We start from the raw sequence: 19,637 nt of genomic DNA, 5'->3' as shown, positions 1-19,637 counted from the left end.
CTGTGGTTACCAGACCATGGCACTGAGTACCACAAATCATCAAAGGCCAGAGCAGTGCAAAGCAAAGGGAACAAAATGTGGCTCTAGAGAGTGAACAAGAGCAGCTGCAGGACCTGTTGTCCTTTATCATTAGACACAGATACAGAAGAGGGATTGTCAGTGTTCACACTATCCTATTTCTCTGTTCTTACTAGAAAATAGAAGAAAAAAAATTATGATCTGAGCTGTTCTAGAGAAATTCCAGGCTCGAGGCAGAAATTACTGGCAGAAACTCCATTATTTTTTATACAGAAGATCAACACAGATGTCTTCTTCTGACGTTATGGGTCCCTCTTGACCTTAAAATATGCATGCCTGTAAATAAGCTTTTTCTGGAATACATGCAATAGTATTAATATATAATAATATATATAATAATAATGTATAATATTTATATCAACTATCCATCACTGTAATGATATCTATCTTCAATTCTCTTTGAAGTTATAGTGGCATCCAGAGATGCAGCCTTCTACCTTAGTGCTTTCCAAATACTTACTTCATAATTAACTGAACCAATGTATTAGAAACAAATCTATCTACAGACTTGGAGTTTACATAACTGCATATCCTGAGGAGCTCTACTATGTGTATAATTCTCTCTGAGCAGCCACTGTCAGTTCTTCCTTTAATTGCTCCATAAAATACATTGAAATAACTGTCATCAGTATTTCAGTTTCTAAATATTTAATTTCTCATTTTCTTAAGGGTAGTGCCCTCTGGTTTTCTGATACCCTGACTGCGTAATCCTTATTGCTCACTTCCATAAAAGCTATATTATTTTAGATTTTGCTGCTGTATTTAGCTTTCTTTTGGCTTTACAGCATAACCTGTGCTGCCTTACAGTATGTTGGAAGGGAAAGTGTTTGATCAAGTTTTGATTAATCTGATCATGGCTGCACCCCTTCAAGTCTGTATTTTGAGAGGGCCAGGTATTTCTTTTTTTCATTTTTCCAAATACTACTGTCACCTCATACATGCTGACATTTCTTTTTAGGCATTAGGTCTGCTATATCTTCAAACACCTTGTTTTTTTAAATCCAATCAAAAAAACCCAAACAGCCTTCTGCCACTTCTCTCATAGATTTATTTTAGCTGTCTTTTTATAATCTTGCCAAATTATGAAACTAAAAAAAAATTTTGTGACATTCCACAATCCAAATATTTTCCCAGATACATAAATACTTTTTCCAAGAAAACCAAACTAAAAAGTGAGTTGCATAATTAATACTACTATTTATATTTTCCTTACACTATTTACTCCAATTTTTTTGGCATCTGCAAATCATATGCCATTAGTCTTAATTTTGCTAGAGGTAAACAGATCCAATATATGAAAAAATCAGTGCTGTAAGATCCTTGCCATAGTCACAAACCTCCAGAAACACTTATTGGAGTTTTATAGTCTTTCCTGTTATAGTTTTGCATGCTTTATCAGCAAAATTAAAGCAGGGTGTCTTTAATTTTTATTCCCTATATACAATCTTGGTCTATATTTTGTCTTCAAAAAGCATTTGGCTTTTTTTTTTTTTTTTTTTTTCGTAATTTTAATGGAAGAAACCTACTAAAAGAGTTTGTTATCTTGTTTGTTTTAAATTTCTAATTTCTTTATTTTCCCAACAAAAATGTTGTCATTTCATAAGCCTTCTCCAAAACAAGTGAGGTGCAATTCAGAGGTGACTGGAGACAGTTAGATAGCCAACCACATCAAAAACATCAGAGAGCCCAACATATTTAGGAGGGGCACAACACTGCCTATGAAAAAAAAAGCACAGAAAAAATATTGATAACTTTAGAATCATGTTGGATGCTTTTGAGTCCAAAGGCCCAGAACCTGTCTTTCACTTACAATTGGGTCAAATGGAGGCAGTCTGAAGCACAAGTCTGGAGACCTCTGGAAATGGAATAAATCATCTTATGTACTTCACTGCTGCACCCCAGGAGTGGTATATAACTTGCTCAAAGGCTATGATAAAAATGAGCTGACTATGGATTAATTGCTTTTAAAGCCAGCATACTATTTTCATAATTTAATACATCCTCCTACACAGGAAAGGCTGTGGAATTCTCCTCATGCAAAACAGCAAGTTGCAGTGAATTAAACTACATATTATAGAAAGATTATATAAATCAAATATGGATAATTCACCACAGCAATGTATAATGCAGTCCACCAGTTAGTTACACTTACTGTTTCAAGCCACCCAAAACTTTGCAATTTATTTCCAGTTTGATGTTGGCTTCAGCTCCTAGCCCATGAGATGGCTAAGTCAGTGGACTTCAACCTCTCTTAATTTGTAAAAATCTAACAGGGTTCCTGTGGAGATTTACAGCCCTGCACAGAAAATCCAAGTCTACAGGAGCTAGCTGTGGTTTTCCTTGTTTTTTTGGCCCCCTTGGAAATAGTCCACGGATGTCCTTGGACTGCAGAGTGGATACAATTCTATAGCACTTTTCACTAACTAGGTAATTAAAAATCATTAGCAAGTCTGTTTCAACCCTTCCTTTTTAGACACTGAATATAGTGAGCTTATTACTGTCCCTTAGCAGGTATTTGTGTATTATGAAAGAACACAGGTTACTTGCAGTTGTTAAAAAATAATCAAACGAATAAGCAAGCATCCTACTTGTCTAATCCTGTGACATTAGATTATTCATTAGATAAATATGGATAAATACAGATAAAAATAGAATACTATTCTGAGACTTTAGTATTTCCTTGAAAGGAGACGTAGAATATATTTCAAGAATATTCCCATGAAGAGAGGTTGCACTGAATTAAAATAGTCAGATATTTTCACAAGATATGTTTGTGAATCCTTCAGCCCTGAAGGGAATCCAAAAGAATTGCTACAAAATTTTTTAATGTAATCAAAATAACATTTTCTGTTTAATAACAGAATTAATTTTCATTTTATGAAGATCTAACTAAAGGAAAAAATATTTGTAAAGGAACACTAAAGGAAAAAAATATTTGTAAAGGAACATAAATACATCAGCCACAGATAGGTAATTATCGTGCAAAGACTGTTTAAATAGTTGCTCTTAATGAACCAACCACAAACTTTTCTTACACTTTCAATGGAATAACAAAACCTTCTTCTCCTTGTAGCTCAGCTTAATTGTGTTCAACCCACATAGCACCCCAGTCTTTTTGGCAAATCTAGCAAGCTGTCAGCCAGAAAACTGTAGCTTCATTGCAGTCAGTAGATGAACATCTTTTTGATACTAGTGGAGGGTCTGGTCATTTGTCTTGGAGATGGCTTAAATTCTACCTGCTGCCTTGCTTTCATAGTCCAACACTTGCAGGAAATAGATGCAATTCCATTACTCTAATTATGTACTGATATCAACAAAACTTGGTAAGATCCCTTTGCCATAGATGTGATCTTTCCCAGATCTCTCCCCACCATACAAATGAGCCACCCTCAAATAAAATGCAGCAATCTGAGGTGGAATTTAACAGTCTTTTAAAAATATTACACAATAAATATGTAGACCAGAAGTAACAAAACATTTTATCCAAACAGAACAGGCAATATGAATATGAATGTGAATATCAAAGTTGCAACACCTAAGGGCTAGATCACTCAGAACAACATCTCTATCCATGCAAACTTGGGTGCCCATAGGAGGTGAAGATCTGGTTTTAACATTTCCAAGAACACAGTGTCACCTATCTGTATGTTAGGGTTAATTCAAGGTATACAGCAGCACAGAATAGGGAGAGGGGGTTGTATTCCTTGCACCCATTTCAGGACAATCCATTGCTCCCTCACTTGGGTTCCTGTGGGATAGGGGGAGGCTGCTCCCACTGCACATCCACAAGCTGCAGCTGCATTTCCCATAAGACTCTGTTTTCTGTCATCAGCTCAGTCCCATTAAGATGTTTTATTTCAAGTTCTGACAGATTATACCTTATTTTGCTTAAGACATTGTAAGCTAACAATCATATCATTTGTACTCCCATGGGTTTTACTGATAGAAACCTAAACTCATTATTACATTACTATGAACTTACAGAACTCAAATTTTTAATGTGAAAGGAATGGCTAAAACATATAAAAGCAACCTGATAGCTTCAAAATAGGTACCTGCCTGGAGCTGTCTACCTAGGAAATGGTAGGCTGGCCAGAGTAGCCTTTCCTGAAAAGGTAATACTCTCCAGACCATAGCAACCTAGCTGGGAATTAACTCAAACATGATAGAACAACGTAACTATTTTAAATTAAAACCAAGATGTATCATAAATGCATTGAAAAAAAAAAAAATCATTCTCAACAGAGAATAACAAAGTACTGAAGCACCTGAAAGTACTGGAGCACTGAAGAAGAGATTAATTCTGCTGTAGCTGAAGGATATGGCTGGTTGTCACACAAGGCAGTAGTGCTCTAAAAGACAAAAAAAACCCACAAAACCAAACCAAACCAAAACCAAACAAGCAAAACAAAACCCAAACCCCACAAAAGAAAACAAAAAAACCCAGAAGAATTGCTATCCAGTCAAAGAAGAAGGAAAATACAATGAAGAGGAGTTCTCTACCCTTCACCTAAAAATTAGTAGGAATTGTACCTTCTCTGCTAAGCCATAAACTGGCAAATCTGGAAAAAAAAATCTTCAGAAAAAGCCAAACAAGTCATCTAGCCAGGAAAAGGAAGAAAACAGGAAAACGTCGTGATACAGACAATAAAAGAAACCAGTGAAGAGATGGGATGAGCAATTTGTGAATGCAATATAGTAAAGCAGGAGTGTAGAAGTTTCAGTTATGAGAGCAGTCTAAGAACCTAACTAGACATAGACGAGTATTTTGTGCAGTTTTGCTTACACTGTCAAGCTGACAGATATCGTTAAATATAATACTCTCCAAATCCAAGAATAATAAACACTCTTTTGTATGAGTTTCAGGCATTTACCTGCACTGTTGCTTCATAACAAAAACAGAACCCACCACAAAGATCAAGAAACAGCCACCAAAATAGACCTTTAGCTGCAAACCTGAGGATTTGACATCAATACATTAATACATTAATACATATATATGAATATATAAATCAATTAGCTCCAAACATTAACCTCAACAATCATTAAAACAAAAGGTGTGCTTTTTGATTATTGTAACATCAGAAGAGAAATATGATGATAGCTAATATAGTAAAATAGTGAAGGATTTTAAGTAGTTTTCTGTACTGATAATTTAAGCTAGATAACTATTACACTGAAGTAGAAAGTTGCTTCCTGTGAACCCAGATTACTGTAAACACTGTAGCTTCACTCAGGCCTGAAAAAAGGACTTCCATTCAAGATGTTGAAACCCATCTGAGAGCAACATTCATTTCTAAAAGGCCAAAATACTGTACAAATTTTGTGTCTTCAAAACGTTTTCATTTTGGAAGGGAGCAACATGTAAAAATGGGCAGCCTATCAACATGTAATGGTGGGCAGTAGGTAGTGTGTAAGCTTTCCATCTGTTTCCTCACAAGTATTTCACATTTTGTAACTCTTAGGATCAGCCTAATCGCTGCATTCAAACTGCAAAGGAAATATTTTCTGCAAACTTTCAGGAAGCGCAGAAAAAAATAGCGTAAAATACAGAAAATGACTTTTTTGCATTTGATAAACAACATATTTGGTACGTCTTAGGAACAACAAAATGCCCCAGGTAGCAGCATAGAGACAGGCCCTGGAGCTCGAAGTGGGATCTGCACTATACAGCAGCACATCACTGGCCTTTCATGCCCTGTGAAGATCTAGAACTGATGGGGCAAAACCATAAATCTGGAAAACACCATTTTCAAATGCAGTTGGTGAACTATGTGGCAGTCCTAGGCAACCAAACTACTTATCTCCAATCATCAGGATGCCAGAGGTGGAAGTGGGTTGGCTGAACAAGAGCTACATAAGAGAAATTTTATTAGGATGGTAGAAAAGGATACAGTTCCTCACCATCTGCCTACTACAGATTTTTTCCACTTGAATATAAGGAGTTAACCAATAACTGAATGTAGCAGAATCACAGAAAGGCAAAGGATGTCCAGGCTTTGAAGTTACAAGTAGCACTTGAGTGCACAAAGAGAGAAAGCATCCACCATGCTGGCAAGGACCCTAGCAGGACTTGTCACCCTCAGGACAACTCTACACCCTAAGGAAAAAGGGACTTGCTTCCTAGTGAAAAGCAGTATCTTACTTTGAGATTTTTCTCCATCAAAACTGGTAAAACCTTTACAGAGGCACTAGGGGATGAGGTGCTTCCACTATCTGAGTTTTCAGATCATGGATAGAAACAGGAGTGATTTTAGTTAATTGTCTCTGACTGTTTAGTGACTTTTTTTTTTTTTTTTAACCACTGATTTCCTGTGGGTTTTTTAATCCTAGCTAGTACATGTCCTTTTAGTCTATCCCATATTTTTTCCTGGATGCATTACAAGACCTAATGGAAAAATAGGTTACTCCAAAAATACTAAGATCTGTACTTTTGAGAGATTTTACAAAGAACAAAATCTAGTCCAAATATATGTAGGTCATATAAACTTTAGACCTATTTATATAACTGAATATGAACTTCTGTCTATTCTTTTATGTAAATATTTCTGACATCTCAGATTTTGCCTCAGGTTTCTTCAATGAAGAAGTATAAAAGAAGGCAGAAGAAAATTTCCATCTTTTTAATAGTTCTTCAACATACACAAAAAAAGAATTTTATAAATATTACAGAATTACCTTTGTTCCACAGAATAAGCACACCTATAGCAAGCCATTTATAAAGAACAACTTCAGAAACAAAGACAAGAGATTTTTGTTTCCTATAATGCTTGAATAAAAGAAAGATGAGTTAAAGCATATAAAATGAAAAGGACAAGCACTGAAACATTGTTCTGAAAGATCACTAATGAGCAAACGCTCCCAAATTCCTCTTCTTTGACTTAATCACAATCTTAAAATTAATTCCTCTGGAATGTAAACATGTTTATCTTCTGTTCAGCTACCAAAAACATTGTCAGCCTTCACCTGACCTTCACAAGAAATGGAATCACAGTGATAAGCATTCCTCTGGACTTCCCAGAGCTTCTAAAGCTTCTCATTGTTGTTGTGAATGTGTTCAGAGCTTTGTCCAACCAAAACTTGAGTGTTTCCAGGTGTGGGGCATCTCTGGGAAACTTGTTTCTGTGTCTCACCACCCTCATAGTAAATTTTTTTTTCACTATAGCTAGTCTAAATCTACCCTCTTCTAGATTAACACCATTTCCACAGGTAATGCTAAAAGGTCCTGCTAAAAAAGTCTGTCCTCCTCTTTCTTACAAGCCTCCTTTAAGTACAGAAAGGATGCAATAAGGTCTCCTCTGAGCCTTCTCTTCTGCAGGCTGAACAACCCCAACTCTCTCAGACTGTCTTCATAGGAGAGGCACTGCACCCTGCCATCATTTCTGTGGCCCTTCTCAGGACCCACTCCAAGAGGTCCGTGAGAGAAAGAGACAGAAAATAAATAAACTCCTTGGACAGACTTGGTAGCAGACAGCCTTACCATCCTACATTAGTTGTCTTCATTTGTATGTATATGTCCCAGTACACTACACAGTAGATACTATGCTACTACAGTATGCAGTGTAGGATGAATAAGTGTGACTGGTGAAAGAACATATTATGTTTATTATACCTGTATTTGCATAAGACTTTATGGGGTTAATCCCAAAAAGAGTAAAACTGCAAATAACATCTATTTCTTATATCTTCTGCTCGCATATCCTAATGACAAATATTAGATGTATGTGGAATGAAAAGCTTCTTCCTGTAGTGAACCACTGAAGAGTTTGCTTGCTCTAGCATTCACTAAAACAGCTGCCTCCTGAGTCTGGTGGACACAAATGAAGGATTTCCACCATGAGCAGCTCTGGAGACTCTCCACATTTTGCTGGCATCATCACCAACAGCCCATATGAGCTACTTATGACCAAAGTGCAGCTACTATTACAGTTTCACAGAATCACAGAATCATCCAGGATGGAAAGGACCTCCAAGATCATCAAGTCCAACCCTTAATCCACTACCACTGTGGTTACCAGACCATGGCACAGAGTTAAAAACATCCAGGGGTGAAGAACCTCCCTGGCCAGCCCATTCCAATGCCTGGTCACCCTCTCTGTAAAGGATTTTTTCCTAAAATCTAACCTAAACTTCCCCTGGCAGAGCTTAAGTCCATGCCCTCTTGTCTTACTGGTGGGCTCATTTACCATCTGGAAGAGGAAATTATCCTCCATATGCTCCAGGAATCTCCTAGACTGCCTCTTCTCTTCTGTGTGGAGTTCCCAGCAGATATCCAGAAGGTTAAAGTCACCCACAAGAACAAGGGCTGGTGATTTTGAGACATCTGCCAGAGAAACCTATGTCATACAGCAGAAACCATGGTTAAAAAGAATAGCCCCCATTCTTATTTTGTAGGTGCTTCTGGGGGAAACCATCTCTTTTTTTGTTGCCAGACCTGAAAAACACCTTACACAGAGCATGATACTATTTTGACAGGAGTTTCAGGTTGTCTCACTGCTGCACCTCCATCTCATAGGCCGATATTTGCATGTCACAGCTGCTCTCCTGCCCTGGCACTGAGCACACCATGTGCATCTGGCTGGCCTGTCCCTGCTGTACTGTCTCCTGGTGTTAGGGACAGACAGGGACATGCAGCAGCCTCTTCACTCAGAGCTGCCCTGGGCTCACAGAAGCCCCACTGGCAGGCATGGTCACACCCTAAAGCTTTATGCTCAAAACCCTCTCCACTCTACAACAATGCATGTGTGTACCATGGGCCTTATAGGGGGACTTTTCCCTACTTTAATAAGGAAATGTAGCATCAGGAGTTGACATACTGGGACAGCACAAAATTGAGACAAAGCTTGGCCTTTCCCTCGCCTTAAATAGCGTTGGGATTTATTAGTCTAGGAAAACGGAGAAGGACCACACAATTTGTTCCACATAAAGATTGTTTTGTCTATTTAATACAGGTCAGAAAAAACAGAAATTTTTAAGGAATTTAAAGCATCTACAAACAAGACTTACAGATAGGCAAAATTTGGGTTTTTTGATCAAGACTTTTGAAAAATTTAAAGACTGAATTTTCCTCTTTTATAAAGGTGCATCAACAAGAGCTATATGCATGTGGACAACTGGTCAAAACTGGCATCATTACTACTAAGACAAGCCTTGGGGCTACAGGCATTGTCTGCAGAACTGGGGCATTTGAAAACTAGTTTCTCATGAATATTTTCCCTCATTATGAAGCCATCACAGCAACTAGTAAACTGAATAGGCTTTGTTAAAAAAGTCCCAGGGGCTGCACTACTCTTGGTAGAGATATACTGAGACTGCAGATTTTGGATCTGGGACTGGATTTCAAGCACAGTAAAGTTCGTGAATAATTGGTTCCAGGAGGTAGCCCCATTCTAAACATGGGGAACATTTGCAAAATTCCTAACTGGGAATGAGTGCTGAACATCATCAGGGTTTTAAGTTATTAATCTCAAGAGTTTAAAGTGAGATGTATCTGTAGCTGTAAGTCAAGGCTGGATGCAAATGAAGGAATTGCAGGAGAAACTTTCCATTCTGTGAGTGCATTGCACTCACAATCCCTTTGTCATCTGCCTCCATTTTTAAATTACTAAATTTTCCAGAGATTATCTTATATACTTTTGCACTGTTAATCTGAGTCAATAAACTAGGAAATACGAGCATGATGGTACATAAATAACATTCAAACACCATATTTTATATCCCACCCTTGCATTGATACAATTAAGAGTTGCATGAAATGTTTTTATAATTACTTGAAAACAAAAAGATTTATTGTGATGCAGTAATCCTTACCCCTTTTCACATGATCTATGTGGGCTATTAGAATTCCTCACCTTTCCATAGTTCCTAAATGATTACATATTGCCATCTAGTGGTATAGAACCTCAGTTCTTTTAAAAATTGCTAAATTTAAAGTTTTGTCATTTAGGATGTCTAATTGTCTGACTTGTGATCAAAACCATCACACTTATCACTCGGGTGTTTAAAATACACTGATCCTCTAGACCTAAAGATTTCAGATCTCATTATTATCCTTTTAGATTTCAAAGTGTATTATACATTCATGACAGGCACAATAACTAAACTATTATTTAGAGGCTCAGGCAAATATATAGTGCCCATTCTCATGACAGATGAAAATATATCTCAGCTGTTGGGAAAAGAAAAGGTGCAAAGCAAAGAATTAAAACCAATGTGATTATATACTTATAACTCTTCACATCTGACATATATGCTCCACCTGTGGAGGTCACACTTCAGAGTCAGTGCAGCATGGGCCAGATGGTACATGGACCCCTGTTCTATACTCTGTAAAGCAGGATGAACCACAGAGGCTCTTGTCCTACTGGATCCTTTATACAGGTACTTTGAAAATAAACCCTTTTCTACCAGCATTTAGATGTCCCCAGCCTCATTTCCCTGAGACTGGGTTTCTGGTTTCACCAACTCTGACTATACCTGCAGTAGTCAAAAATACTATGGCCACATGGCTCTCCTTTACCAGCTTCCAGGCTGCTTACTGGGAATAGACCCTGACCTGTGCTAACCTGAACCTTTCCCAGGCACTATCTAGAAAAATGCTGGTTGCCATAAAATTGTCATACAGTCTGCTTTGATAATTGAATGGTATGGTCATGTGTCTGAGCTCAGACCCATAGCTTGAATCGGTTTAATTTAGCAGTAAAGATGTACCCGCCAGTTTCTCATAGCTGTTCTTTCAGTTACTTGAGTCCCTGTTAGAGAGCTTCCCAATCAGTAGGAATGCAAACCTCTGTTCTGAGAGATGATGGGGTGACCTTTTCAGAAAGTTTGATGGAGCAATAAATGGTATTTTAGAGTATTCAAATTACCATGGAAAGAAATGGTTTATGGATATTCCAGCAGCTTTATGCTGACCTCCTCAGGTCTATGATTTGGTTAATCACAGTGTCACCAAACAGCAAAGAGGCTGTTTCAAAGACTTGACTCAGGATTGAATTTTAGTTACCTGGAGCATTGCATTTGCATTTGCTATTTTCTTTTCAACATAAAACTACTTACAAGTGAACATGCTTTCATAGTTCACACATACTAATAGTACAGTCCTGAATACAGGAGCTACAACCATCTCTCATTGCCCATTCTCAAGAAGTTGTCAACACTTTTGATCTCAGATCATGGTAGAAAAGTAGGTGGAAAAAATGAATATACACATTTCTCAGAAAAATAATTCAGAAACTCTTCTCTCTTTTCCACTTGTACCCAGTGGTCTCCAAAGATATCACAGAGGGAGCAGCTTTTATACTTTATTCTATGATGTTTCCTGAGCAGCCCATTTCAGTCTAAACTTCTATTTTAAGATGGTCTCTTTCTAGCCATTGCCACTGCAAGTCTGAGTAACATGTAAAATCTCATGCTTCCCTTTTCAGTTTAATGACTTTTTTCAGCCCTATAGTTCCCATTCAGTTGCGTGCCCACTGGCTTCTTTTAGAAATGTATAATCTTTTGCCATGAGATCAGTAAAAATTGATAAAAATTCCTTCCTAAAAGCTAGAAGCCGTTATTTTTTACAACTGTAATAAAGTTACTAAATATCTCAGTATCATACATCTTACACATATGCATACACCAGAAATATATATATCAGTATATATCACAAAAAAATCTAAGTCAAACAACATGACATTTAGCACAGAATAAATGATATCATGTCTTCTTTCATACTGTGTTCAGTATGGGGTCAATATCTGAAAAGATATTAAACAATAAAATCAATGTATCCACTGAATTAAGCTTCAAAATTAATTTTCCAACATTTTTATTGTAGGAGCATAAAATGGTAAAAATGATATAAAAACCAGTTTCTTACCATCACCTTTGTCACTGTTTTCCAAAAGCTTCTGGGCATTATTCTTTGTTGCTGAAATAAAAATTAAAGAAAGAAGATCAGACATATCCTGAACGATGTTTTCAGTGCACAGAGAGTAAAAAGACCATTCACATCCTGAAAGATTTCTTGAGGACTCAGCAGAAATTTGCAAACACAGTGTGCTGAATGTTGGCCATCTGGTCTGATTCTAGAAAATGTCTTAAAGAATACTTTGATTCTGTTTAAGTGTGGGATGCACTGTGTACAAGAATATTATGCATATTTTCCCCTTACATAATGTCCTGGATACAACGGATAAGGACAGAACACACACGACTTACCAGTAGGAGTAATGGTAGCATGGAATAAATACTTGGCATAATAAATACACTTCTGTTTCTCTCATTAACTACTACCATGGGACACTAAAAACCAAAATAAATTTAAATTTATATAATAATTATAGAAATTTAAGTAATGCTGTTTTGATGTAGAAAAAGGCCAAGGCAAGTTGACATCTTGTTCTTTTAAAAATAGAGTATAAATTTCAATAACAAGGCTTCCTAGAGCCTTTCTTTTGATCTTTGAACAATCACCACTCTGTCCTTCATCCCACGTACATATGACCTGCAGATTGAGAACAAATAACCAAAACATTTGCTTATTTGTAACAAATGCTGACATCTGAAGAGGCATTTATATAGTTATATGAAGATATTTAATCCCATTTAAATAATTTATGTTTGAATTTGGCATCAGAAGTAAATATTTCAAATATTTCAGTCAAATGCCATTTTCTTGGACAGAGCTTTTATAACTAGACATATAACTACATAGTTATACACATATTTGCATACTTATTCCTATAATATGTGAAACTACTAGCTAGATTTTATTCCCTATGTTTTTTTCATGCCTTAAAAATCTGAGCTGAGATTTTCTATATGTGATTTCAGTTTCAGGCTCCAGTTATTTTTATTTTGTTTCAGACAGTTTATTTCAGAAAAAAAATATCTTGCCATCTTCTAGTAAAGACTGAAATTCTGCTAAAATTAACATTTTTTTTCTCATTTGATGTAAGAGACCTCATAGATAGATAGGTAGACAGACAGATAGACAGACTGAAGGTGGGTTGCTTTTCAAATTATAACCTTCTTATTTTGTATATACTTAGGAAGCAAGGGCTTAAAACTTTGCCTGCTTGTAAAAGTTTTGCAGCTAGAAGATTCTGTCTCTATAGACTAGCCTCAGTGTTTGAGTCTAGAAAACAGATGGTATTTTGGTGACATTCATTCCCAAAATTTGGTTAGCCTTGCTTTCATATCATCATCTTCTTCATATCTTCTTTTTTTTTTTTTTTTTTTTTTTAAATGCCAGGTGTTAACACTGGTAATACTTACGTTATATCTGCTTAGAAGTGGAAGATACTCTTATCTTTTTTACAAAAAAAACCAACCAAAAAACAAACAAACAAAAAACCCTAACAAAAGTGGCAAGACAAAATCAAACTGTAGGCAACAGTGTATTTTAACATTTCTGAAATGATCAGTCTGAGCATGTCTTTTGCAGATTGCTACTGCTGACTAGTGGAGAAAAAATTTCAACAGTACCAATCTGCCCCCTTGTGACAGACCAAGTAAAACTGCGACCTCAACAAAACCCTGGCGTCTTTACATTGAAAGAAAACGAGAGTTCAGCAAGTGAAAATTTAATCAAAGCTCGGTTCGCTATATCAAAGCTTCTCTACGCTGCTGTGAGGACACAGCAACACTAAATGAAGTCCACAAAAAATCAGCCATAATGTATTCACTAAATGCCAGTCATAGCAGTGCTATACTTCCTGATGGCTTACACCAGTTTGGGCTGCTTTTACCTTCACATTGTGATTCCTTGTGTCACAGAATCCGGTGATACAACAGAGTAATCTGTAAGATTTGTAAAATCTTCTGCAGAGTAAAATGTGCATACATATTTTCAGAGTTAATTTAGCCTATTTTTAAGACTAAGACTGTCAAGAGAGGGTTTTTGTTGTTTTTCCTGTTTTGTAAAAGAAAGCATGAGTTTGGCCAAGAGTACCTTCATAAAAATGAATTATTTTCAGCTGCAATTCATCTGACTAAAAGTATAGCTCTAAAAGAATGATTTGAAAAGGTTACAAAGTAATTTTCAAGGACACTTCCTCTTTTATTAGCTCACATACATAGTTTAGAAAAACAAGACTAACTAGTGACATTTACAAGAGCTGTCCCTCAGTTCCCTAATTAGAACGCTCTCTGAAAAACCTGAAAAGAGCCATTCTTCAGTTTCAGCTTCATAAGGGAATGAAAAATCAAAGGAACATAAGCCTTTAATTTACTTTGTAAATGACTTCATGAAAGGACTATTCATTTACTCTGCAGCATGGACAAATAGTGTATAAATTCTTATGCGTACTTTAAAATTTGTAATTATATTCATCAAGTGCATAGGTCAACACTATAAAACATGGCTGTAACATAACTTCATGAGATGAAAAAGTTGTGAATAAATTTTCATTACAGGGATGACAGGAGAACTCCTAGCCAAAACTGATTAAATGTGGCAATTCCACAACTAAAATGACATCTGTGTGAGGCAGGATAAGAAAAATTTGCACTAAGTTCCCTGTTCCCAGGAGAAAACAAAACACTTAAGGGAAAATGTCATATAGCTGTTTCCACAGTGATGAAGCTAAGAAAAAGAGTGAATAATGCAGTGGATGCAATGATTACAGATGCAGACTACATGATGTGAAGCTGTCACTTGAATTTCCCGGAGAGATTTTTGTAACATTTGTAACATCATTTTTGTAACAGCCATCTCGATGGAGAATCTCAGTTTTATTACTCTCCAATGACTGACTGCACATCCTCTCATTTGCCCAGTGTAGGACATAACTTCAATCTTAATTACTCTGATTGCAAGTTTAAAAATAATAGGTCTTGTTAGTCACTTGTTACAATGGTGTAACACCAAATTTTGGCTCTTCCTATTTAGAAGACTGGACATCATTTTTTTTAGAGCTGGCTTCTCAATCAGACCCCATGCAAGAAAGAAGAAGCTACATATATTCACCAATTCCAAGAGATCATTCGAGTTTTCCTGTTTTGCTTATATGCAAAAATCAACTCTATTACACAGTTATAATCCTACTCATATGACAAGCAGAATGCACAACTGCAAAAAAAGCAGATGGAAGGGTCATGACATTTCTGCAGCTCTGTCTACATAGTTACTTAAGATAGGCCCCAGATCGCCCTGCCTGCGTTCTTGTGCTGATCAAGAGATGCCTGAGTGCAGTAAATGTTGCACCCTTCCAGAACTAATGAGGCTACCAAACAGCACAGTTAATTAGCCAGGGCTGGGGGCTGAGTGTGCACACTCCCAGGTGGCTCAGAACACTGAGAGTGTGAGGTTCTATCAGCTTTCAAAACTGGTGCAGAAAGTCTGTGCCGACTCACAGCTTGACATGGAAGTATATTCAGAAAATAAATCAAGGGTCCAAAAGCATTAGAGAAGAGAACCTGACCATAAAAATCTGTGAGGAAAGGAACAAAAAATGAAATTAATCTCGAGACACTTGTACAGGGCACAGAAATGTAACATTAGCCAGTACTTTCTTCTTTAAAACTAAGGATCTGTGTGTGATTTTGGAACTCAGATAGACAGCTTCTATTTTCTGGTAAGTGTCTCAAGATACAGCTTTTCTAATCAAATAGGGACTACTACACTGTAGAAATCTATATGTGAGCTAGACATCCAGATACTCGTCATAGTTAATGGAAAGAAGCAGGAGTATTGAGGGAGCAATTAATCTCATTCTAAAGCAGATACCTAAGAGTATCTCAGGTGAGTAATACCCTAAAATTGCCTATTTCTCTCCATTAAACATAATAGAATGCCAGACCTTTAGCTGAGATGTAGACTAAATTCATCTAAAGACGTGAAAGCCCATGTTCCTTTAAGTAAGGATAACTGTATTTCTTCATTCATTCATTCACTAGAAGCTGTGACTAGTTGAAAGACACCTCCTCATGGACCACGTAACTATAAGAGAATTTTATCTATAATAGCATTTATAAAAGAATTCTTACCTCTCATGGTATTTTGAGATTATATATACGGGATATTTTGTTCTTAATAATACCTGGTTTCATTCACATGCTTCATAAATACCAGCCTGCTTTATCTGTATTAGGCAGCTGTTTCCTAGGACACAAACTAAAGTGAAGTGCTCTTTTGAATTCATATTTCAGATTTCAGATTTTTATGCATATTTATTTGTCCAAGTAAATTTCCAAACCCTCCAAAACATACACCAGCTGGTCCTTCTGATGGACTTAAAAGCTTGATTTGGATTTCCTTGTCCTCTCCCAGGTATTTTCTTTCTTTTTCATCTTTCCCCTCTCAGACTGAGCCCCACTGATCTCAGTAATTCTTTTTCTCATAGAATATCAGGCTGGAAGAGAACTCAAGGATCATCTGGTCCAACCCTTTGATTATTGTTGTTTATATGAGATGTCACAGCACCCTGTCAAGCTGAGACTTGAAAGTGGGGGAATCCACCACTTTCCCTGGGAGACCATTCCAATGTCTGACTGTCCTCACGGTGAAAAAATTTTCCTCTTGTGTTCAACCCGAATCTCCCCAAGAGAACCTTGTGCCCATTACCCCTTGTCTTATCCATGTGACTTCTTGTAAATAGGGAGTCTCCATCTTCTTTGTTGCCACCATCAATAATTCATATTCCTTGTTCCCATCATTGAAAGAGCTGCTGTATTCAACAGCTGCTGCCTGAAACCTGAACAAATTACCTTTATGAACTTCTTTCAAGATCGTAAAATCATAGAATGGTTGGGTTGGAAGGGACCTTAAGGATCATCTAGTTCCAACCCCCCTTCATGGGCAGTGAAACCTCCCATTAGGTTGCTCAAAGCCCCCTAAGATCTTGTATTAGTGATCAATTTAAAGTCGAACACGAATAAGACTGGGTTTTCCTCTCACCAGCTGACTGCTGGTTCTTAACTTTCTTAGTGGTGCATCAAAAGAGTAGTAATCTAAATGTTAATTTTCATGCTCCCAGATACATTGCAGCACTGATACTTCTTTGCTAATCTTTATTGTTTGGATTTATGAGAAAACAACTGATTCAGAAGTTTTGTTATTGCTATAAAAAGGAGAGTTGGTGGTGTTCAGCCTGAAGGATCCTGGCAGAATATATAGCAGTCTTTCAGGGACTTTTTACAGGGCATGTAGTGATGGGGCAAGGAGTAACAGTTTTAAGATGAAAGAGGGTAGATTAAAGTAGACAGGAGGAAGTTCCTTACTGGAACAGCTGCCCAGAGAAGCTGGGAATCCTCCATCCCTGCAAGTGTTCAAGGCCAGGTTGGACTGGGCTTGTGAGCAACCTGGTCTAGTGGGAGGCATGCCTGCCCCTGCAGGAAGATCAGAACTAGATGATCTTTAAGGTCCCTTCCAAACCAAACAATTCTGTTTCTATAAGATCTATATAAGATCTGTTTTTATAAGAGGCATGCTTAATTTAGTAGGCATGCCTCTGAAAATCATAGATGGTAGATCTCCAGCAAACCAACCCTAATCTCTGTTGCAGAGAGGCATCCACAGATTTTAGTTCTGAAATGTTAGTTGCCAGTTTCTGAGCCCATCCAAGTTAGAAGTGGTGTTTGTTTCTTAATCCAGAGAGATCTGTATCAGAATGCCATCACACTGTTCCAAAATGGTTCTATTTTATCTTACACATTGAGATTTCTCATGGCATTATGGCTTGCAAATGTCCCACAGATGATACATCAAGCATCAATAAAATTTTCGTGATCCAAGAAAGGCAAATGTTGATGATAAAGGACATTGTACCTCTTTACACTTATCCTTGGTGCTAGGCTATTTATACAGGTACATATAAATAATGATTAATTCAACATACCCTTTGGTACCATTTGTGTTTATGGGTTGCTACTGTCTTATAGAAATCAAAATATTGCATGGTATTTGCAATGATAGTATCATATATATGGATCAGCCTAAGTGTTGTAAGACTACTGTATTTACTTACATTAACCTAAGTGCTATGACCAGAAAACTCACAAATATTGTGCATGATGAGTAACAGTGTAAATAAGTAGATATTTATGGAGGTTTAACAAGTAGCTCAAGGAAAAAGAAGAGGCTTGTGAGTTTTCCAGTTGAAAATAATGTTCATGTTCACCATATTTGTAAATTGCTTTCTCAGAATACCACAGTAGTCAGCAACTACGTGTGCTTTTACTGCAATCCCAGGTTTCAATACACAGATGTGAGTACATTTTTACACTCTGACGAAGATATTACCTCACGCTTTTTTTGTGACCACCGCAAACAAGAAGGCAGCCAGACAAGGAAGAGTGATGCCACAAGCCCCTCTCTGAGGGGTATCTCTGCTACCAGCACTTACCGCATGAAGCAAGGCCACACCTTGTCAGTGTGGAGCCCTGCACCCCCGGGCAGTGCCTACGCTGGGCCAACAGCCCTCATGTCCCACGGGCTGGGCTGGGCCGGCTTTTGTCCGGACTAAGCCGGCAAGGAAGCCGGTGGGCGCTGAGGAGAGGAGGAAGCTGGTGGGCGCTGAGGAGGGGAGCGAAGCTGATGGCGCTGAGTGGGGGGAGGAAGGTGGTGGGCGCTGAGAAGGGCTGGGAGGAAGGCTGTGGGCGCTGAGGGGGGATGGAGGAAAGTGGTGGGCGCTGAGAGGGAGGGGGGGTGGGAGGAAGGTGGTGGGCGCTGAGGTGGGGAAGGCGATGGGTGCTGAAGGTGCCGCTGAGGGCGGAGGGGAAGTGGAAGAAGTCAAGGTGGGCGTGCGGGCGGGCGCGCGCTGAGGCGGCGGTTGGGGGTGACCGTTGGGCGGTTCGGTGCAGCTGGCAGAGAAGCTGCGGTGTCAGCTTCGGGCGGGCCGGCGGCCGTAGGGATTCTTGCGGGCCCCGGAAGCGGGAGCAGGTCAGCAGCTGCCTGGGGAAGGCTCACCTTGGACAGGTGAATGTCGTTTCCGTAACGAGCGCATTTTTTGTTTATTTGTTTTTTGGTTCTTCCCACACGCCAAAGTTTGTCCCTCCTCTCCTGCCACGTGGGCCTCTCCCTTGGCAACGCAGGAAAGATGTTTTGCAGCCCCGTGTCAAAAGCTGCTCTCTTCAGGCAGTCGCTACAAGCCTGTAAGTAACCATGTGTTAAATTAAAAAAAAATAATAACGAATGTTAAACCTGATAAGAAAACACATTTCCCTGTGGACCCTCGGAGCTATGAAGGTTCTGGCTTCAGGATACAGTTAGTTCAAGCATATGGTGTTCCTCACACACAGGGCTGTGTTGATGGTTGGGTGCTGCTCTCCTAGTGAGAAGCTGCAGTTATTCCTGTCTTAGATGAGGAAATAATGTGCTGTTGTCTGTGGACTTGGTAATGTAGGTTAAAGGTATATTGACCCACCATAGAGAATGTTTCAAACTGTTCCAGCTAAGAGGACAAATTGGTAGGAAGTTCAAATATTCTTGTTGCTACTTCATTTACTTTAAGAGAATTTGCCAGGCACTTCTTCCCTAGGTATAAGAGGATTTAGGTAACTTAAGAGTTATCTGTTCATAGCATCAGAAACCATTTCAGTTGTGCTCTGACATATAAGCCTTGGCTTCT

The 19,637-nt window shown here is 38.1% G+C and overlaps 2 protein-coding genes across 4 annotated transcripts in view; one reads left to right on the top strand and one right to left on the bottom strand.

Annotated features, from left to right (window-relative positions):
* The window catches only part of FILIP1 (filamin A interacting protein 1), a 124,981-nt gene extending 112,935 nt beyond the window's left edge, over positions 1-12,046 (bottom strand). For 2 of the 3 annotated variants that reach the window (XM_071741514.1, XM_071741519.1), the window contains exon 1: positions 11,945-12,045. In XM_071741514.1, coding sequence (XP_071597615.1) covers positions 11,945-11,983 — 39 coding nt within the window. In that variant the 5' untranslated portion in view covers positions 11,984-12,045. Of the gene's footprint in view, positions 1-11,944 lie in introns of all 3 variants that reach the window. The other variant, XM_071741518.1, reaches the window with a different exon arrangement.
* A 6,730-nt stretch (positions 12,047-18,776) lies between these two features.
* Positions 18,777-19,637, top strand: part of SENP6 (SUMO specific peptidase 6) — an 85,379-nt gene continuing 84,518 nt past the window's right edge. The window contains exons 1-2 of the mRNA XM_071741530.1: positions 18,777-18,949; positions 19,055-19,161. Of these exons, the coding sequence (XP_071597631.1) occupies positions 19,107-19,161 (55 nt within the window). The 5' untranslated portion in view covers positions 18,777-18,949; positions 19,055-19,106. The remainder of the gene's footprint in view (positions 18,950-19,054; positions 19,162-19,637) is intronic.

Source organism: Heliangelus exortis, chromosome 3 (assembly GCF_036169615.1).
Source record: "Heliangelus exortis chromosome 3, bHelExo1.hap1, whole genome shotgun sequence".
Classification (NCBI taxonomy): domain Eukaryota; kingdom Metazoa; phylum Chordata; class Aves; order Apodiformes; family Trochilidae; genus Heliangelus; species Heliangelus exortis.
Note: the sequence above shows the minus strand (reverse complement) of the source record. Positions and strands in the feature narration are given on the sequence as shown.